This window comes from Podarcis melisellensis (assembly GCF_964234715.1).
Source record: "Podarcis melisellensis genome assembly, chromosome: 9".
In the NCBI taxonomy this organism is placed as follows: Eukaryota; Metazoa; Chordata; class Lepidosauria; order Squamata; family Lacertidae; genus Podarcis; species Podarcis melisellensis.
The window spans coordinates 74402855-74425831 of record NC_138541.1 but is presented as its reverse complement, the minus strand read 5'-3'; the positions used below and the strand labels follow the sequence as shown (position 1 = coordinate 74425831).

The 22977-nt window shown below is 41.1% G+C and overlaps 1 protein-coding gene across 5 annotated transcripts in view; it reads right to left on the bottom strand.

Moving 5' to 3' along the window:
* ADD1 (adducin 1) overlaps positions 1–22977 on the bottom strand; it is a 47878-nt gene that overhangs the window by 8716 nt on the left and 16185 nt on the right. For 2 of the 5 annotated variants that reach the window (XM_081925594.1, XM_081925598.1), the window contains exons 5-14: positions 22164–22244; positions 18560–18709; positions 16859–17002; positions 16658–16756; positions 16108–16284; positions 12997–13341; positions 9881–9982; positions 8601–8690; positions 7780–7872; positions 1728–1881 (exon numbers count right to left, since the gene is read on the bottom strand). In XM_081925594.1, coding sequence (XP_081781720.1) covers positions 1728–1881; positions 7780–7872; positions 8601–8690; positions 9881–9982; positions 12997–13341; positions 16108–16284; positions 16658–16756; positions 16859–17002; positions 18560–18709; positions 22164–22244 — 1435 coding nt within the window. The remainder of the gene's footprint in view (positions 1–1727; positions 1882–7779; positions 7873–8600; positions 8691–9880; positions 9983–12996; positions 13342–16107; positions 16285–16657; positions 16757–16858; positions 17003–18559; positions 18710–22163; positions 22245–22977) is intronic. The other 3 variants (XM_081925595.1, XM_081925596.1, XM_081925597.1) reach the window with 3 other exon arrangements.

Here is a 22977-nt window from a genome sequence, read left to right as displayed (position 1 = left end):
AAAGAAAAAAATCATCCTAAAGGAGAGGCAATTTTTGTTCAAAGCTCAAATGCAAGGAAGGGAACGACTGTTGTGTAGTGGCAAGCATTTCATGCTTGGGAGACTGATCACTACACAGCCACAAAAATGAGTGACTGGCCTTGGGCTCAGTCTCTCTTTCTCAGCCTAATCTACTTCTCAAAGTTGCACTGAAAATAAAGTAGGCAAAGAGAGAACATATATGCCACCCTGGGCTCCAAGAAGGCCTGGATAAAAATGCAATCAGTAACCATTATAAAGACAATCAGTTTAAGCTGAAGTATCTCATGCACACACACAAGAATAACAGTGTCTTCAATTGCTGGGTCAACTTGTTCAAAATTTCTGGATGTCCCAATAATGTTAAGTCTTATAATTTTTAACATATACCAAATTATTATGCTTTACTACTTGAAGTTTCTAAATTACATCCATTTTGTCTGAAAAATATTTTTCACAAGGGATGCCAGAATGTTATATCCAATAAGTGTACTATTTTATACCTGTGTACACAATAGCTGAGCTTCACAAATCAACAAATGTATTCTTACACAAACATCTGTACATGCATTGAGATTGTTTGTACCTGTATTCAGTGCAATGTGTGAGTATGTCTAGAGTTACTAGAACAATGGGCAGTACTAGGCTCAGCAGGATATTACCCCCCCACCCTTGATGCTTCTTTGTGGTTTCAAATAGCTTTTCTGTATATGTTTTATTGTATTGGGAACTAGCTTTGAGATGCTTTATAGCAGGGATGGAGAATTTTTGGCCCTGAATGCCAGATCTCTTTCTAACCTCCAACCCATGGGCCAGTTTTGACAGCTGGTCTAGGCCGTTCAGCTGTCAGAATTAACCCACATGGTGGGGTGAGGAAGCCTGCTTCCCCACTCCATTCACCGGCTTCATGGAGAATTCAATTCTGCCCTGTGCAGGGGTCTGCTTCACCAGTGCATTCCCCGCAGATTCCACATGGCAGGATTGAAGCCTGCCAGCCTTACCAGCTGATGAGCATAGAGTTCAATCCTGTTCTCTGTAGGAGTCTCCTCTGCCAGCACAGTCCCTGCAGGGACCATGCTGGTGTGCTGATGAAGCAATACCCAGCAGACTGAACTCTGCTCCCAGCAACATCACTAAGTGACTTCATTGATTGACAGGTGGGTGTGATTTGGGATGAGTCAAACTGGAATGGCCCAGATTGGCTGGAGGTAACGAACCCCTGCTTTGTAAGAAGCAATTCATAAATGAAATAACAGAATTGCAATGGAATGTGATTATGTTTTAAGATCACAGTTCTATTATTTTTGGCTTTTCGAGCTCAGCAATATCATCAAGTAAAGGAAATCCATACAAAAACCATTTCAACTTCAACATGAAAGAGCAACCAAGTCTCCAAACTCTGTGCTTCCAGCAGAAAAAATGAACTACAGTAGCAGCAATAAATGAGTGTTTAGTTTAACGTTGCTTGTTTCTTATCCCTGAAGTTGTCTGCAAGGTAATGTGTTGCTTGCCCTAGCCAACAAGAAGCCTACAGTCAACACTCCTCCTTTATTTCAAGTAAGAAGCACAGCAGCAATACAGAATGTTTTTGCCAGGGCCGCTCCTGTAACTGCTTTGTACATTGTGCAGGTTGGGCAAATGTCACAGTACAACCACCAAGGTTTGATGAGAATCAACGCAAAGGAAGTTAGAGTTCGGTAGACACAAACCTGACTGCCTCTGTTTCCTTTCTACTTCTCTGCGATACTCTTCTAGTTCTTGGTCTGTGAACTTGTTGAAGGGGTTTGGTCCTGTTGTGCTTACGATTACTCGTGGTTGGTACTCCTTCTCAATTATTGCCTTTGATGCTGTCACCAATTCTCCCTGTTTGGAAGAAAATAAATGTTTTTCATGAAATAATATACAGTGCACTAACAATGCCTGAGGGCTAAACAATGGAAGAAATTATTCAAAATCTGATTAAAAAAAACAAGACTGAAAAGATTTTCATTTAGAGAAAGTATGAATATCCATTTTATCACATGGTTATTGCATCATGACTACATTCCGCAATAGAGCGAGACTAATAAGTTCCAAACTTGTGAAGAGTTTTCAGGTGAAAGACTGCCTACACACATAACAAATTAATAATGGTAACAATAATAATACTCATTTAACCCATTACATGAAAACAGGCATTTCAGGGATAGCATCACACAAACATCAGTGTTTCTGCCACACTATATCCACTCTTAAGCAGCACAACAAAATATAACATCACTACACAATATTTAAAAGCACCCCTTGGGAAGCAGTGGGAACCAAACTGTTAAAAGGTTCAGCTACAAGTCCAAATTAACCTTGTCCAGAACATTCAAAAGTGGGGACAGGCCTTCAGGGAAGGCTTTCCTCTATGGGTTTTCCTCTTGTGCAATACTGACCAGAAATTCCCTTTTACATTTCCACTGGGTGAAAAATCTTGACAAGGTCCACAGCCACATTTTAAATGTGTGCTATAGAATTACATCTTTGTCATAATTTGCACCGGAGGCACAAAAACATTTAACGTCAGTGACCACGGGTATCTTTATTTGGAAGAGCAGTCCCTCATTTTTCTTTATTCTTACCCTGTGGGGAACAGAACCCATAGTCCTGCAAAGGAGGGCACTTCTTCCAGGACGTGGACTCAAATAACACAAAAGCCGGGCTATATTGTTCTTTCACTCTTTCGGGTACTTTTAAACTTACAGAAAGAGCAAAGCTCACCAAGTCATGTGGAAAAATATGTCAGTCTCAGCCACTGAAGACTATATTAGCACCCCACACAGAAGGAAATCATTCCCAGGAAGAAACAAGATACTCAGTTCCCCCAGGAGAGATGGCAGATACATCTTGTCAGCACCTAATACTCCATGAAGGGCATATATCAGATGAGTTACAGAATTTCAGACTCTTCTGATCAGATTTCAAAGGCTCATTTCTGGCCAATATCCCTGAGTGGCCAAACCTTGTTGGAAGATACTAGAGGATGCTCTTGTTGAGCAGTAGAGAACTCCGATGTCTGTTCCCTGAGCTTAGATTCCAGCAGTAAAAAAGGTGGATGAGCAGGAGAGGGAAAATAAATAAACTGTCAAAGGAGTCTGAGACACTTCCTATGGCAGTCAACTATATTTTTGTCACTTTTAATATTTTATTTTATTTCAATATTTGAAGTTACACTTTGTCACTCAACAGATATAACCCTATTCTACAATACTAATAACTAGCCCAACCTTGATTTTTATAAATTATGATTACATACAACCCAGCCACTCTGGGCAGCTCCCAATCGAGTGTTAAAAACAATACAGCATTAAATATTAAAAACTTCCCTAAACAGGGCTGCCTTCAGATGTCTTTTAAATATAGGATAGCTGCTTATTTCCTTCACATCTGAAGGGAGGGTGTTCCACAGGGTGGGCGCCACTACTGAGAAGGCCCTCTGTCTGGTTCCCTGTAACCTCACTTCTCGCAATGAGGGAACCGCCAGAAGGCCCTCAGCGCTGGATCTCAGTGTCCGGGCGGGATGATGGGGGTGGAGACGCTCCTTCAGGTATACAGGACCGAGGCCGTTCAGGGCTTTAAAGGTCAGCACCAACATTTTGAATTGTGCTCGGAAATTCATATTCAGTTTCATCCTTTTAAACAAATTTCTTACTATGTTCTGCTATTCTTTTTCTGTGGACTTCACATATGAAAAGTTACTTTTTAAGTAGGCTAGAAAAGAGACATTGCACATACCTTTGTAAACCAAGAAAACTTTAATAAAAATATCAACTGGGGGGAAAAGGTAGGCTAGAAAAGGCAGTCAACTATATTGAGCAATACTACTATTAATGAAGCACTGCTAACTGACCAGTTCATCTTGGGCTAAGACCAATTCCAATGTCTTAGCTCAGCCAGGTTATACAGTGAAATGCTTGTAAGCTGTAGACCAATGTTGGGACACTGTACTGGCTTCATCAATGAACCTTTAAAAACTCTAAAAAGTCAATGACCAAGTCTGAAGAGAAGAGCCAGGACAATGTAATTCAATGTAAAAAGATGCAAACTAATGCCAGAAAATTCCACATATATCCTCATGGGGACTGAACTGGCAGTGACTGACTAGGAAGGTGACCCTGGGGTTGTAGGGGAGAGCTTGAGGAAGACGTTGACCCAGTGTGAAGCAGCTGTGAAAAAGGAAAATTCCATGCTATGGATCATTAGAAAAGGAACTAATAACGAATCCATCAGTATCATATAACAGAATTAGGAATACTGTGTACAGTTCTGGTCACATCACCTCAAAAGGGATATTGTAGAGGTGGAAAGGGTTCAGAAAAGGGCAGCCAAAATGATCAAGGGGATGAAGCAAATTGTGTATGAAGAAAGGTGGGGAGTGTGGTCAGCTTAGAGAGAAAACAAGCAAGAGGTGACATGATAGTAGGGTATGAAGTTACACGTGGCATGGAGCAAGTGGCTAGAGAAGTTTTTCTCCCTCTCTCGTAACACTAGACCTCAAGAACATCCAATGAAACAAGGTTGGAGGATTTGGGACCCAGAAACAAGAGTACTTCTTCACGCAGCACATAGTTAAAACTATGGAACATGCCCCAGCAGGAGGTAGTGATGGCCAGCAACTTGGATGGCTTTTATTAATGGCCACGAGACATGATGGTTAGTTACACTCTGCCTCCATGGTTAGAGGTTGTATGATTCTGAATATAAGTTGCTTGAAACCCTAGCAGGGGAAAATGCTTTGCTCTTGGTCCTACATGCCAACTTCTCAAAGGCATCTGGTCAGCCACTGTGAGAACAGGATGCTGGTCCATATTTAGCAAGACTTGGTTGCTGTTTTTAACCCAACTATAAGCATTTTACATAAAAGAACAAAAAAGTTGTAATACAAACAACTTTTTAAAACTGTAAACGTAATAAAATTATCAAGGCATAAATGTTTTTCTTGGGAGGCAATGGAAGAATGAACCTCCGGGGGTAAACCACTGGAGAGTTACAGCGCCTGCTGTGGCTGTATCAGAGACTGATACAGGAAAGCCATGTCTCTGGTTTTGCTGCTATAGGTGCAGCATGATGTTTCTTTTCTCTGCTCTCCTCCCAGCAGTTGCTGCTGTGGATATACTACCTGTCTGCCTCTGGGCAATGACATTGCCTGCAAGGGATTCCCACACAGTGGGGTTAAGGTTGCCAGCCTTCAGGTCACATTTGCGGACAACTTTGTAACAGGTCTAGTGCCTGAAGTCCGATTCCAATAGAGCACGTTCTTGTGGATTCCTGCCATCTTCCATTCTGTGGATATGACCAAGTCAGTCCAGACGTCACTGAGACAGAAGTGCAAACAGGTTGTGAATGTGGCCTTAGGAGAGCACATCTTTGTTTGAGACTCTGTCCTGCCATGTGATGTCCAAATCTTCCTGACCCACTGCATGTTGCCCATAAAGCTCAACACACAAGCCTGGCAGACCATCTTGGCATTGGTCATTAGCATCACATTCTCCATACCCTTTTGGAGAAGCAAGCCATTGTCATAGCTGCCTTACCAATACGTTTGTCCAGCTCAGTGTTGATGGAAAGGTTACTGGTTATGGTGGAGCCCAGGTAGACAAAATTGTCTACCACCTTAGGCGTTTGGTTACCAATGCTGACATGTGACGTGCTTGTTGCCTCCTGAGCAAAAATGTTGGTCTTTGCCAGGCTGATGACAAGACGAAGCGGACAAAATGGCTGACGAGTAGCGTTTCCTCAGAGTGCACTGTCAAGACTGAGTCATCTGCAAACAACATCTCTCCGATAGTATGTCAGAGCTCAGTACCCTCTGTCATAACAATCAGAGCCAAAATACCACTTTCAGAGACACAATATGGAACGCTTCACTGATTCAACTATGGTTTCTGGAGTGCTAGAAGCACTTTGTTGAGATCCCAGATCTTTGCTGGACAGGTGGACTAAGGAGAGTTGCTCCCTATAAAAATGGAGGATGCTAGAGCTGATAGGTTTGCTGGAACATTTAGAAAGCCCTGAGGATTCTGCAGAGGCTATTAGGCTGAAGATCTATGCAGAGTCCATCGTGTTCAGTTGCTGATTCTTCTCACACTATCTCAGGAATGCCACCCAGGTGGGCTGGCAAATTCTAGGGATATTTGGCCACCCGAATGGTGCATGGGACTTCCTCTGGCAGCCGGAACCTGAGGAACTTCTCAATCTCCAGGCTGTCAGTTGCAACCATTGAGGATTGGGTTGCTACAGAGAGCCTTAGGACAGCAGATCTGCTCTGTGAAAAAGATTCTATTCTGTGTGTGGTACAGAATTTTGGGCGTTTAGAGTTGCCAAGGCTAGTTGAGGGCCACCAGGGACCTTATTTGTGTGCCTCTTTTTAGCATGCAGAACAGGAGCAGAGTTTGAAAAGCACACCGAGAAGGCTGTTGAGGGCATTTCTGTGTCTGGAGAAGAAACAAGCCATAGAGGTCCACTTCACTTTGCTGAATGCTCTAATTGACACTCTCCTAGCATGTGGAAGGCCTCTAGAAATTCCGTGAAATTAGTGTATGGCTCAAGATGTTCTCAGAAATGATGCCTACTTCTTAAATTAGCAGACTGCTATCAAGCTGCAGCACAAAGCTATCCCAAAGCAAGCAGCCCTTGACTCCACTGAAGGAAGAACAAGGCTAACTAATACTTTACAACTCAACTGTCCTTCATAACATTCTATACAAATACAAACTAATAGAATCATGAAGATATCGGAAAAGCTGACAAATAAGGTACAACGAATGCATGGAACTGACTGCTTTTATTTTTCAATTTCTAGTATGATCTACTCTTGTGGCACCAGACACCTTAAAGACGAAAAAATGATAAGTCTTCATGCAATACAGTCTACTTTATGATGCAACAAATGTTATCCTAGATTGGCAGGTACATATGCACATGAGTGTAAACTCTGTGGAGAGAAATTTTAGCAGTAAGGCCTAATATTTCCCTTTCTCCACATTCATGTAGCAGAGGAGAAGAACACAAGAGGGCCACGTCAGAGATGACCAAAGTGATGCTATTAGTTTGAGAAAAGTAACTTAGGCCTGATTCATATATGTGCAAATGTCTGATGTGATGCAGTCCCTTTCACTGTAATTGGACTCCCTAATATAGGGGTGTGTTTGTAGAAGATTGTCCCATATGGTTACATGCCAGAAACGAGACTACTTTAAAGCTTACTGCCATGTTACATTTTATGATTTTTCACAATTTCAGATACATGGGTTCTCATGCAAAATTTGGCCAGTACAATCTGTAAAACGACTTTAGGAAGCCAACAAATGGCTCAATCTTCAGAGGCAGTACCATTTGAGATTTATCCATATACAACACCCATTACATGAAAACAGCTACAATCATGCTTTACGTATTTGTGCTGCTTTAATTTTTGGCTAAGCCTGTGGATATTTTGGGTATTACACTGATGTAACCAGGTTACTTAACAAAGACCATGCATAAACAAAACTACACTGAGAACCATACAATTTTCCATATGCTATCCATGATCATAAAAGGAATAAGACTGACCTTATTGCTTAAAAAAAATTATTTTTTTTAATGTATCAAACATAAACACATGCATAATTTGTAGAATCGTGTAACCTTTTTAACATTTACAAAGAAATATAAGCTACAACCCAGGGCAAGAAAGAGGTAGAAGTGAAAGGTAAACAACAGAACTTAGAGCAGTTATGACATGGCAGTAAGTACCTTTCTAACAGAGACAGATTTAGCGGGATTAAAGGCCTGCTCTGTGGGATCGAGCCCTTCAATTGTTTCCGTACAGTCTGAGAGGGGAGCATCCTGCAACAGTAAATTGAGTGAACAGAGCAAACCAAGCTGGGGCTTTAGATCATCAGCTTAAAGCATTATGGCATGGGGTAAATATCATGCAGAAAAACAGTAAATTGTGATACAGAAGCAATGGCAATGAAGTAACATGCACCAATACACTAACCCCAACTTGAAAAATTCCCTGGCCATGATGATGACTAGTCAAACTGCATAAAAGTACAATAAAAAAAAATAATCGGGCTACCTTTTGCATCTCTAAAATCTACTGAGTGAAGTCATTTGGTTCTATGCTTTCTCTGAAAAAGCATACATTATACCTATTTAAAAACCATAAAGGTAAGACAATATCTTCAAATGAATATGTCCTAAAAAGAAAGTTTGCAATAAAGAGTTCATAGCAATAATGGCTTTGGACTCAGCAGCTTTTTCAATACAGCTGTGACACAAAGTCTGACTAGTCAAGAGTGGGTTTTTAGCCCACAGAGAAGCAGCCTTGGTGTCTCTCATGCACTGCAACCAGCACCAAAGGCAGTATACTTGCTAATAACATGCTTCCCACTGAGTTTCTGACCCTAAACATGGTTGCAAAGACAGCAAAATGTTACCTCTAAAACTTACCTTATAAACAGTTAACTTCTGCCGATTAAAGAATAATTTCATAGTGATACATTAGGTGACAGCAGGAATGTACTATAAAGTAACTCTAAGTTTGCATTTTAAGCAGGCTATGTGCTCACCTGAACGAGGCTCCTGTCCACAACAACCCCAGAAAGAACCTGTGACTGTGGGCCAGCAGTTTTAATGTCTTGCAGGTTTTGCTCTCGGATCTGTAAACGAAAAATACATTAATTGCATATGAATAACAGAGAGATTGCATATGAATAACAGAGAGAACGTAACTCACCTGCCTGTGTGCACCACAATATGAGCTCCTGCATATGAACCTCGGGCAAGTTGGTTTGGATATATACGGTATCAGTTCCATCAATTACGACTGCAGGATACCATTTTTATATTTTATTACACCTTTGGGACACCTTACAGTCTCTCAGAAGCTTCCAGGGGTAAAAGGTAAAGAGTACCCCTGGACAGTTAAGTCCAGTCAAACTTGACTATAGAGTGTGGCACTCATCTCGCTACAGGCCGAAGGAGATGGCGTTTGCTGCAGACCATTTTCTACGTCATGTGGCCAGAATGACTAAACAGCCTCTAGGATCCTGCACTAAACCCCAAATTTTGTGACAGCAAATTGGCAGATTTATTTCTTTCCATAGGCTTAGTTTGAATGTATTGTTCTTGTTTTGCAAAAGGAAATCTTATGAGCAATGCAAGGGAGTATGTTCATTGCTACACCCACAACAATAAGCAAATTGTAGCAAAAATTCCAAAGATCAATTCTTAGAAATAGTGCACAGACATAATATCTACCTACCTTTCTAAAATGCAAAATTATGACTTTAGGGACAGTGTGAACGGCAACATGGTTAGCTTCTTAAATATGCATTCAAAAGTAATCAGTGTTGACTTGGAAAGCCAAGGGAAGTATGAATACATGAATGGGGCGTGGGAGGGAGGGGGTTGTTTGAAAAACCAATCACTATCTAAGCAATATATTTGGCACACTTAATATATGCCAGCCTTCCCAACCTGGAGCCCTCCAGAGGTTTTGGACTCCAACACAGCCCTAGCTAATGGTCAACAATCCAAACTACCAGTGGGGGACCAGATTAAGAAAGGCTGGCTTACACCAACAGCCGCAGTGCTATTCTGACCAGTTCTTGCCAACTTCAGAAAGGGATAAGAGACTGTTTAGCAAATATGGCCTGTAAGTTACTTATTACAAACTGAAAAGTCAAATCCCACATAGGAGAAATGTTTCGTCTAATTAGCACTCATATTTTTAAGGCATTTTGTCCTTATTTTTGATTCTCTTGAGATTTCAGCTATGATATAGGCGTACTTTCAATGTGGACTATAAAAAACATTCAGAGGTTACAGATAGATTGCCGGTACAAACCTTGTTCCTCATTTCTTGGACTTCCTTTGGGTTAGTGTTCAATGGAACAAATAGATTTTGGACAGCAGAGGTGGCAGTTCTATGTCCATCCTCTTTAGTCCACTGTAATATCAAGAACAATTACATAAAATCAAAATTGCTGTAATGGCTAGAACATTCATAGAAGCAAGTTTACAGCACAGTAAATCATGCATATATAGAACTGAGAAATGAATCAATGACTGCATTCCAGTATTTGTAAAGACATAACCATCTCTCAGCTTTGAAATAGCTGTTAAGCTAATTTTTTGTAATTCAGAGCAAATATTTCAAAAAACTAAATATGAAAAGGAGTGAAGTATATCACAAGGTCCTGAAAAATGCGTCAAAAGATCTTGTTGATTTTTCTGATTGTCTATATTAACAATACTCCAAGAAATGTGAACTAGATAAAATGTCACTTTGCTATTTGTATTAACCACAGAAGGCTGCAATTCTTTGCACTTTTCTGGAAGCAAGTTTAACCATACTCAGGCCCCAGCTGCACTACACATTTAAAGCTGTACCATACTACTTTCAACAGTTATGGCTTCCTCCAAAGAATCATGGGAAATGTAGTTTTCTATGGTGCTAAGAGTTAAGGGTGCTAAGAGGCCACCTATTCCCCCTTCCAGAGCTGCAGTTTACAGAGTTCCCTGGGGAAAATGATCGACTGTTAAAGCACTCTGGAAATTGTAACAAACTCTAGGTCCCAGGATTCTTTGGGAGAAACCATAGCTGTTTAAAGTGGCATGATATTGCTTTAAATGTATAGTGCAGATGGAGGCTCAGTACAAGACTGAGCCATTAAAATATAAATCTATCAACAATGCCAAACTTCCTCGGCTGTCTTTTAATTTCCACATCATTGATTCACTTCCCTGATATTTAGACACATCAAAGCCAACAGAAAGCACAAGATGACAGGAATATGAAAAGCAGTGTGATGTCAATAACCAGGTTGAGTGAACGATTCTGTACTATGAGGAAAGAGTGGGCATCACCAAAGTTTGGATTCAAAACAAAACTCAATGTAGTTTTCAGAATTGTTTTTGCACAGGCAAATAGATGGATCAGCCTAAGGAAGGAGTTTGGTGATGTCAAAATATTTCGTATAAAGCTTACAGATTCAAAGATTACAAAAAATAAAAACTCATACACAAAGCACTTCCATGATTTCTTTACAGAAGGTTGTTTCATATGGCCAGTACATTTAGTATGTTGGAAGTCGACTTTGTGCCACAACCATCTCTTAAGCGCTCAGTCTCATAAATTATACACCAATTATTGCACAGAAAATGTACTGAACACTGAAACAAACCCGTTTAAAGATGCTATTCCCCCCAAATAATTTTAAGACAAAAGATAGCCAGAAATAGAACTCTTAAAAAAAAGCAACAGAATTAAAAAAAATGTTTTGCAAGTATGAAGTAAAAAAATGGAATGAACATGGAGCTATGGATACTCACTGATTCTTATCTTTTCACATAAAAATAACTCCAGGTTTTTATTAAAGATATTTAACAACAGCATTAAGAACCTTAGTATAACTGGTACTTTAAAAATATTTAAGAGCATTAAAAATCAAATACACAAACTGAGTAAGATTACATTGTTCTAGCAAAATATTAAAACAAGTTTATGGTTTCAAGTGATTCTTTCATTTTATACTTATTTCAGATATTCACTTCATTACATGTGTTCAAAACACACAAACTCTCATCAATATTCTTACAACATAGGGCACTAACTCTTTCTAGAATAAAAGAAGGGTTTGACAGTTCTAGATATAGGATATCAAAAGGGGAGGGAGTCACCACACAAAGAATCTCTCCTTTGGATTCCATTTTCTCCGTGGATTTTTAGATGGCACTACCTTGACTAAGAGCAACTACATTCCCCATTAATCATTCTGAAAGGGAGAAAAAAGCAACCAAGATTTAGGGGGTTTTCCACTGACAGCAAATGAAAGTATTCAAAGGAGAACAGGAGAAAGTTAACAACTTTTGAACAATATGATTTTTCATGCTCAACACTGATCTGTACTATCACTAGAATGGCTATGAAGGACTCTACGTTCTTGTCTCAAGTTCCTACATTGTCAGCTAATGTATCAATCAGCCACTTTAAAGCCGGCATCATGCACAAAATCTGGATTTTAGAATAGAATAGTATACACTATCACAATAAGCATTTCCAAACAGCTATCCACACGATAGCATTTGAAAACCTTTAAGTCAAGACTGAAGTGCATATTTTAACTTTGTAAACAGCAGTGTTAAACGAAGTTTCCCCGAACAGTGCCTGGCGGTTGCCTGAGCTGCCCTTTAGTCATGCCACACCCAGCTGGTACTAGAGGAAAGATTTTCAAATTATGGCCATCTACTTACATGCAACAATTCATGCAGAAGGCTGTGAACACTGGGAGGCTTTAGGACAGACAGAAGCATAGTGGGGAGAGCAGCAAAAGAGGTCAATTTATTAGGAAGCAAAAGAGCTTAAGAGGAAATAAAGCCTGTGGGGTTAAAACTCTCGTCATTTTTGGTAATCCACAGATCAGATAAAAGGCACTTCAATACGATCCAAATCAGGCCCACGGATTTAACTAAAATGTGGTAATTGGCAAAGTAATTAAAACAAATACCACAAATTATGAGAAGGCAGTCTGGATACAGATTCGTAGACCAGCTAATTTCTGTGTTGAGAAGTGTTCATAATTTAGACAAAAATTTTAAAACTGATTAAGTTTTAACTAGGATATTTCCCAGAAAGTACGACCAAAACTTCTCTGATAAAAAAACCATTTAAGTAACTCGAATATATAAAACAGAACCAATAAGACATTGGCTTGTTCATTTATTGCTGGCTTAGCAGTCTTAAATGTATAGCTCTCTGCACCCTTCCATTCAAATTGCAATGCGAACGCAGGTCTAAATTTCATTACTAGAGCATATTAGAAAGGAATGTTTCAAGTGAAGCCAGATTAGACAGGAAAGAGGGAGGAGTTAATGTTGTATGTTATTCCCAAAGCCTCACAGTGCCTGCCACCCAAAGTTGCTCTACATCATCTAACTATGAACAGTAAGGTAGGCACAGACCAAGCAGTTGGTAATACAGCTTGGCACGCAGACACCGGACGAGAGAGACTGCAGCAAGGGTTTCACGTGATCGTGTGTAATGTTCGTCCACACCTTAGTCTTCGACTTGGGGCTGCCGCCATTCTGCCCTTCTTCAGAAGCATCATCTCCTCGGCCAGAATTCAGCCACCTTGTCTTCTCTCGCTGCTGTTTCTGAAAACTATGCCGCAGAGGAGAACAGGTGCCCGAGTCCCCATCGCTAGCAAAAGAATACCCCGTGACACTAGCAGGGATTTCCACGTCACTATATTTTTTAGATTTCTCTCTCAAAGCAGGGCATCGATAGGGGTAGCCAGTTCTGTAACCCTAAGGAAACACCATAGCAGAACACTGTCAACATGGCCTCAAAACCTACCCATTAAACAAATTTACTGATAGCCATTATGGAAACATTTATACATGCCAAGTTCTGCCCTTGAATATCTTTGCCATTTTGGTGATCTGAGTTCACACAAATACATCAAATTACGAAACATGCTTTGAAGCACTTTAATTATATTGGCATGCCCATGAGTGAATCAGTATTATGTCAGTCCAAAGCTCCTTTGAACGAAACAAGTACAGTTTGCATTTAAGAGTAATAAATGTGAACTAGAACATATGTCCAAGTCTCAGTTCTTCTCTTCTATGATGCAAAAACACAAGGCATCCAAGCGACCACTTGTAAACTGGGCGATGCCAATTGAAAAAAACAGATCAGGAGGAGGCTGGGACTATCAGACTCTGTTAAAGAACACAGAATGAGAATTTGAAGGTCTGCCTGTCTCCACTTGTGCCTGCCCACCTTCAGTAGAAACTCTTCTCCAGATGCCCCTGTCACCTGAGGTGCAGTAGGTGGCTACCACGGAAAAGGCCTCTTTGGTGGTGACCCTCTAATTATTATCTACTTGTATACCATCACCAGTGTGCATTACCGAATCCTCCCACTAGGGAAGTTCACCTGGTGTGTATGCTAATGCAGTGTTTCCCAACCAGTGTTCCATGGCACACTAGTGTGCCGCGAGACGTTGCCTGGTGTGCCGTGGGAGGAAGGCGGTCGGGGGGGAGTGGGCGCCGCACGCACCCGCGTCAGGAGCCAGCACTTACCTCCCACGGTGCAGGGAAAGACTGGAAGAGCGTCGCAGCAACGCGCACGCGCAGAGCAGCCGTACAGGGAGGCGTGTGGGTGGAGAAAAGGAGGGAGGGAGAGAGAGAGAGCGGGAAGGGGAGGGGGGAATCCCCCTAGGCGTGAAGGGAGCGCGCGCCAAAGGAGGGCGGGAGAGAGAGAGAGCGGGAAGGGGAGGGGGGAATCCCCCTAGGCGTGAAGGGAGCGCGTGCCGTACGTTCCAAATTTAAAGGAGGGAGGAAGAAAATCCCCATGTGACGGCTTTTGCCTCCAGGACGGCATCTGCCTGCACCAACTCGCGGCTGAGCCAGGACTTTTCGTACACGTGTGGGCGCTTCGTAGCATGTGCTCGGCTTTGCCCGGAAGCGCTAAGGAAAGCGGCTTGGATCAGAAAGCCTGGGCTCTTGCCGCGCGCGGCATTGTGTTGAAGCGTGCTGGTAGTTAGTGGGTTGGGAGAGCCGCAGCACCCCATTTTTTTTTCATACAAACATGGTTAAGAAGCTTTGTGGAGTGTCAGTAGGTTGGCACAAACCATGACGTTTGGGGACATTAATCTAGCTCAAGGTTCTTAATACCCTGAGACGTTGCCTGATGTCCTCTTTGAATAAGCGGGGCCTGAGCGTTCCACCAATTTAGGCCTCCTGCCCGGATGTGATATGGCTCCACCTTCCTCAAGGTGGTTCTGCTTTTAAATATTTTCCACCCTGTCACCATGAGGACTAGCGACTTCTTTTTGTAAAATATAAAATCGCTGCTCCTTGCTCTCGTGAGACTGTGTGTTTTAATTCGAAAAGGGTGTTCCGTGTACATTTGTGCGAGCTGTGCTGTAAAAAAAAGGGGTCTGTATCCGTTTGTCAGTGGCAATTGGATGGCCGGATACTGCAGTGATGGAAAAGTTTTTGAAAAGAAAAGAACTGGACTCTGAACAAAATTTGGAGCCAGATGAGAGCCCAAGTATGAGTGGGCATGAAAAGAAAGCAAAGATGGTTAGCTCAAGCAAATTCTCCGGCACAAGGCAATATAGCGAAAGCTATATTTCATTTGGATTTACTTTCACCGGAGATGCAAACCAACCAACTCCACTGTGCGTGGTGTGTGGTGAAAAGCTAGCTAACAGTGCTATGGTCCCAAGCAAACTTAAACGCCATCTCCAAACGAAACACCCTTCGCTTCAAAACAAGAATGCGGACTATTTTGTTCGCCTGCGTGAAAACACGGAGAAACAGGCAACTTTCATGAGACAAACCTCAAAGGTAAATGAATAAAGTATTTTATAATTTTTCATATTTCTGTTTACTTACTATTTCATAATAAAGTAATTATAAAATACTTTCTTTTTGTTTATTTGATTCCTATTAAAGAGAGTTACTTTATATATAGTCAATATAGGCACAGAGTTAATTTTTTAAACATTTTCTAATGGTGGTGTGCCTCGAGATTTTTTTCATGAAACAAGTGTGCCTTTGCCCAAAAAAGGTTGGGAAACACTGTGCTAATGCCATTTCAGAAACAGGAGAAAACCTTATTTGTCAAAGCTTTTTAGTTGTTTAAATTTAATCTGGTTTATTTTTCTCTCTTTTAGAATTATATTGCTTCGTTTCTGTTCTGTTTTTAAAAAATCACCCTGGAATATTGTTTGAAGGGTGTGTTAGACATTTTAAAATCCCATAAATAATAATAATGCTGAATTACTGCAAGTCTACAGCCATTTTGTTTTGTTCTTGCTATAAAGGAGATCAGGGTACAGTACAGGGTACAGTTAAGGACGAGCCTCTTGGCAGCTGCCACTGGAGATGAAGCTTCACAACCTACTCCTGGCATTCTCAGAAAGTGCTTTTCTTCCTAAACTTATTTGTCCTTTAATTATGTACATTGTCTAAACAGAAATGAAACCCTTGAGACCATTAGCATATGTTACAAGATCTTTCTGATGCTAAAAATCAGGTGAATAGTAGATTTTCTCTTACCAAATTATCAAGCATTCGCATAAGAGCTTCAAATTCCTGCTCTCCAGTCTGCCATTTTGGGTAAGATGCTGTCCCCTCCCCTGCTAGAGGCTCATGGCCACGAGACTTAGCCTTGTATTTCCCAGGGTCCAAGAGCACTAAGTTGTCTGCCCCCCCTGAACTGGCCAGAGTACGTACCTTAAAATAATCAAAACAGATAAAAGTTTCTGTGATAAGGAATAAATCAAACATATTTCAATGTCTAATCAATAATTATGCTAAATGCTTCAATACAATGTCTCTAATCAAAGTGCCATTTAATAATAGCAATATTTTATTTTTTATATGCCACATCTGGCTGGGTTTTAAAGATAAAACTATTAATCCAATAAATTTAATTCAACATTACCATTCATTTACAGTGCTAAAATAAAAACCTGCCATATAGTTTCAGCAAATAAATCTTTTCATTACACTGTCTGCTATACACATTACCAGCCTGAGTTTTTTAAAACTGAAGATAAGTAAATAAATGAGATTAAAAAATAAAAAAACAATTTAGCATGCTTACTTGGATCTCACAAGCAACGACCAAATTATGAATATAGTAGAAAGCCTCTTCCACGCTTTCTCCAACTGATACCAAACCATGATTTCTGAGTATGAGAACCTTAGAGAGGAGATAAAGAAAGAAAGTGTTGACAAGTAAGAAGAAAAACAAAACAGACTTTCTGCTTGCCTTTTGCGCCTTAGATAACGTTTGGACACTGACCTTGCTTTTGGGGCCCAGATTCTTCTGAATCAACACTTTCTCCTCCTCATCTACAAGAATCCCATGGTAATCATGGTAGGTTACTTCCCCAAGAGACAGTGCCTCTGGAGAGATTGGCAAGAGACCACTTTTCATTGCTGACACCTAAGAAGATGACAACAGGTTTCATAAATAGACATTTACGAAGAAAAAGAAATTCTTGGCTGAAGGATGACAGTAGGGAGAAAGGCCCCTCCTTCAGGGCTAGGAAGGCAGTCTCCAAATTTCACTGCCAGAAGAGGCGCTCCTCTCATCAACCCCTAAACCAGGTTTGGGGAATCTTTGGCCCTCCAGACGTTGAAGAACTACAACTCCAATCACCCTTTGCTATTGGCCATACTTACTAGGGTTGATGGGAGTTGCAGTTAACAAAATCTGGAGGGTCAAAGTTCCCCATGCCTGCCTTAGACAAACTCTAAAAATGAACATAACCTGACCTAAGGAGGCAAAATATGAAACTGAAGAACCTCCAGTGGGATGAAATAGAAACAAACTTTGCAGGCCCATGCACAGGGAAGCAGAGAGAGGAAGTAGGAAATAGACAGGAGCTAGTTCCTCAGATAAAATAAGATCAAAACTTTGTCTATTACAAGAAAGGGGCACCAATTTCAAGCCATGCTGATTTGGATAGGGATCAGGTTCCACACCTTACATGTGCACCTGCTATGTTAGCTGTGCAGCTACATACACCTGCCAATGAGACCTGCAACGGGCTGGCCACTTCTGGATCTGGCCCTCTGCCCCAAAGTGGTTCCTCACCCTTGTCCTAATGGAATAAAACATATCTGTGGTAGACAGAACACACAGAGAGACTCTGTTCTACTTAATGATGTAAGCAGACAACTCCATCTACCGACCTACAGAAAGTTGGTAAGACACAGGGCAGCATACCGCCCTCCTGAACAACAGAAATTAAGCAGTTAGTATAGATCAGGCATGTCCAACAGGTAGATCGTGATCTACCGGTAGATCACTGGATGTCTGTGGTAGATCACTGGTAGATCCCCCAACCCACCAAAAAAAGCTCAACAGCTTTGACCTGAACCCCCAAAAAGGGGGTAGTTCACTGCCAGTTTTTAACTCTGTGAGTAGATCGCAGTCCCTTGGGAGTTGGCCACCCCTGGTATAGATTTTCCATTTCTCTCCTCAACTAGAAAAGGACAGCTAGCATAGGAATGTCAAAAACAAATGCATCCCAGGATGTAAACCCTAATTTCATTAATCCTCTAAGACAGATTCTTTTGGGGTGCATAGTCCTCTGCAGAACACAACTTCCAAAGGCCCCATCAGATGAAGCAAATGTGTCAATTTTTTCTAGAAGGCTGTTGTGTTGAAGTTTAGGGTAATCTGTTCTTCCCACCCAAGACTGACCAAGAAGACAGTGTCCTATGCTGGGTTATGCCGTCTTGACCTTCCTACACAGTGCTTTCAAGTTTAAAGAGTAAATGCAAAGAATTTTAAATATGAAAATTTATTTCTCTTAGATACATTTAGGGTTTATTTTCTGTATTTTAAAAAGCTTTGTAATTTCTACCCCTCAATGCCCCTACTTTTCTGGATTGGGGAATAAGTACCACATGTGTTCTTTCTCCCCCTGGACTGGTGCAGTGCAGAACTTTACATGAAATTTCCCCACCACTAGAGGAAGAAGGAGCTTCTTACCGCTGCTCCTGCCGGCGTGTGAATATGAACGATGCACTTAATGTCCGGTCGAGCTGCATAAATAGCCGAGTGCAATGTGAAGCCAGCCTGATTAACTCCCAAATTAGTGCTTCCGCGATCAACAACATCACCTTGAATATTTATTTTAACCTGGTAACATAAAATAGCATTAATTCTAGAAATGAGCCTACCGTCCTATCGCAGGAGAGAAACAGGCTCAGTATTTTCAAATCCCCCTCAATGAAAGCAAATATAAGATGGATACAAAAGCAGCAGTCACATCAAATAAGGAGAGGAATAAACCAGTTGATCAGTCGCTCACCAGAGCACCCTACCCACTCTGGCAAGTACCCCCAGGAGGGGGGGCAAGGGGCTTCTTTCCCTTTGCACTGGGCTTTCACAAGGGGTGAAAGCAGCAGGGAGATGCTGCTGGCAGTTTCTCTTCTTAGGGGGAAAACGGCGGGGGGGGGAGTGTCCCTCACTCCCACTGAAAAGGCTTTTACAGGGGTTTATTTCATGCTACTCTTCGAAGGTGTTTACACAAATACATTAGAAATAGTTTGCACTGCAAGCATAGTTCTTTATTATGGTGGAATGTGGGGGAGGAAAACGAATACCTAATTTTAATCATCAAAATATTTGGGCCCAGATAATGAAAAATCACCACATTCTCTCAATATATCTGAGAAAAGTTTGTTAAGATTAGAGGGGTTTTTTAAGAGGCTCAAGATCCATGGAATGACTACAGCCAACTGGAGACTTTACAGACAGATAATATGCTTTTCAGAATTATTTGCATCTTTATAGGTTTTCACATATTCTTTTATTTGATGATGAAAAGAACAGTAATCATGTTGAAAGCAGGATTAAAATGTCATTCATAACACCTAAAACATTTGTGCAATTCAACATTAGAAGGATTTTGCAACTTTTTAGGAGTTCTTACCATTTTCATATTAACACTATTAGAAAGTTTGTTTTTTTAAAAAAAGAAATGTTTAAAAAAACATGTCTTAGACTGCATTCATGCATGGGGTGTGTATTGCATTAGTGCTTCTGTCCTGACCTTCTAATGTTCTTCTTGCACTGCAGTACCTGTATGTTAAGGAAAGTGTTTATTGAGTTAAATTCACATGAGTTGGTGATGCTGACTCATGCCCCACAATGCACCTGGATGAATCTGGTTCCTCTCTCATGCATGTTACTGAACCGATTAGGCAAGTAAGTTCGTGTATGAAAAGGCTCAGGTTACTGCACACAGTGAGGGTCCACAGTGAGAGTCGTGGTAAGAGATTGCAGGACTTGAAGGCTATCTGCTGGAACTGTGTTTTTGTGTGAATAGTTTTTGAAGAGATCATCTGAGAAGAAGTTGGAGAACTGCCAGACTTCAGAACTCAGAGAATTCCGTCAAGTTGTTCAGGTCTCCAAACAACTGAACTTAGAACTTGCTAATGGACTTTGGTTGAAAAGGACTTTGAAGTACAGAACCCTCTCTGGGACCAGAGAGAGAAACGCCTTTGTGCAACCTGTATATAGAATGTGTGTGCCAAGTAAAACAACTCTGCTAAGAACAGCTGTTTTGTGTTGAAGAGCTTAACTGCTTTGCTGAAGCTTCTACAGCACACATACACAGAACAAGATCTATAGGAGGGAGATAAATACACCCCGCATACCACCATATTACACTAAATTTCATTCAAGCCGGCAGGTAATGCAGTGTGAAAGGTAGGTAAAAATAATCAGGATTCTACCTCTGCTCAACAGCTGATGAGCAGAGGTATCATTGCTGGGGTATGCGTGATCAAAAGGGAAAGCTCTTTGCGCAGTATCACACCCACACACCCCAATTCAACCCAAATGTTGAGCAGTTGTGTGTGTTGATCCCCACAAGCAGCTATTTTTAAGGAAACAGCTTCTGGTGCATCACCCAGAACCTGCTGGATTGCAGTTGATCCGTGGGATGGGTAGCTGAGGAAAGCCACTAGTGGAACCTCACCCCTATATCTTGCAGGATCACAGCTGTTATGGGGAGCAGGCAATCCTTGGTGGGGGGGGGGGAGATGAGGCTCCACAACTGACCTACTTTAAGGGAAAACCAGTTTCAGAGCCTCTCCTGTTGAGGGGAGGGGCAACGGGGGGCACAAGGCTTTGCAACCTGCTTTCCTAAATGAAGGTCCCTTGCAGAGCATCCTGCAGGGCCTCAGTCAGTGAAGAAATTCCACGCTTGCAAGCTGATTGTGTTCTGGAAGCAAGTAACACCAAAATGAATGCTGAACCTGTGCTGTATTCCACTAGATTTCTAAAAGTGGCTTTTATGTAATGTGAAAGCCTGAATATAATGTGCATATTAACATTTAGAGAAATGCCAGTACAGTGGTACTTTAGGTTAAGTACTTAATTCGTTCTGGAGGTCCGTACTTAACCTGAAACTGTTCTTAACCTGAAGCACCACTTTAGCTAATGGGGCCTCCTGCTGCCGCCATGCCGCCGGAGAACGATTTCTGTTCTCATCCTGAAGCAAAGTTCTTAACCTGAAGCACTATTTCTGGGTTAGCGGAGTCTGTAACCTGAAGCGTATGTAACCTGAGGTACCACTGTAATGAACTGCTGTGTGAATGCAACGCAAATAATTTACCAGTAAAACCAGCACTCTTTGAGTGATCTTATTTGCTGTCTAATATACAGGTTCTGGTCTGTGCAAACTAACATCTTGAAAACTTCCAGAACTTTAGAAACCGGGTTCTCACACTTCCCCATTCCTGTGATGGGGGTGGGGATGGACCCTGAGCTACGTAGGAAAGGATGCAGCATCTAGATCTCAAGTGTTCAGCAAACAAGAAAAAGGAATGAGTATAATTTACAAGGAGGTGATCCTAACTCTCTACTTAACTAATTTTAGCTCCCAAAAACACAGGTGGTGAGATGCTGTTCAGGCAGTGGTCTAAGGAAAACTACAGGGTAGTAAAGTGCTTACCAGTACTTGCTCTTACCACATGGGCTCTGCTCACTCAAAGGAAGGGACAAGTGCTAGATCCTATTTCCTAAAGTGCTAGAAGTTTTAGATGCTTCTTTGCACAGGCGCACAACCCACTGATATGACTATATAAATACCACAAAGAAATAGCTTGCAAACTGACTGTAGGGAAGAACTTGTTACAAATTCAACATTATTATTATTATTATTATTATTATTATTATTATTATTATTATTATTTTGCAGATACAGGAAAAAGGAAACATTGTCAAGTGAGCTCATATTAATAATAAAAATTATCCCATCAATCTTGATTTAAACATATATATTAATATAAGCAGTCCATTTGCCCAAACAGATGCTCAAACAAGATGGATGATTATAAGATTAAAAGTTTAAAAGTAGAAAGGGCAGAATACCCTTGCGCATAAGACATGGAGTGATTAAATACTACAGTCCCAATCCAAGGTCAGTTGTGACCAAATTATATTGATAGCAACCGGCCTTAAGTTACTAATGACTAACTTGTTCCATTGCCTTCAATAGTGCTCAGTCACATCTAAATGGAGCTGTATTGTGATCCGATGTTCAGGATTCTGATTTGTTTGAACAAAAGAGTCTTTCACTTACCAGACTGGATGCAGTAACTTCACTATAGAGAAGCCCAAAAGGCACAATGAGAAAGTGTTCCTGCTCTGAATTTACTCTGACCTACAAAAAAGACAAAGAAAAAAGAATGAAAACTGAGTATGTAGAAACAAGGAAACATCACTTTAAATAACTGATTTACAAAAAAAAAGACAAAATCTAGAAATTGCAAAATGCATATAATTCAGATGCACTGGAAAAAGTCATTATTACACGTAGTAGTAGTAGGATGTAAAAGTGTATTACCTGCCCTTCACCAACAGCTCTCAGGGCTTGTTACAATTAGAACAATTAAAACAGATTACAGTTGGGGGAATAGGTTGGGCCCTGACAACACATATCTTAGATGTGAAAGAGCTAGGGTAAAGAGATGTGTCTTCAGCATTTATACAGTATTATACAGAATAAAAACCATATAAAGAAGCCAGATGCAGGCCAGAGGGCCTTCCATAACTTAGGGTCTGCCACAGAGAATGATCTCTCCTGGGCCCCCTCCCTCAAGTGAACTTCTGAGAAAGGCAGAACCGCAAGAGGGCCCCCTTTGCTGATCTTAACACCTGGGAGTGTCTGTAAGGAAGGAGGTTGTCTTCCAGATATATGGAGCCTTTGTCATTTAGGGCTTTAAAAACAAGAGGGAGCACCTGAAATTAAGCCCAGAAAAGAACTAGCACTGAATGCAACTGTTTTAGAATAGGAGTTGTAAGAGTTCTACAAGCGACTTCGGCCAGTAATCTGGTTGCTGCATTTTGGACCAGTTGAGGTTTCAGACTAGCGTTCAAGGGCTGGCCTATGTAGA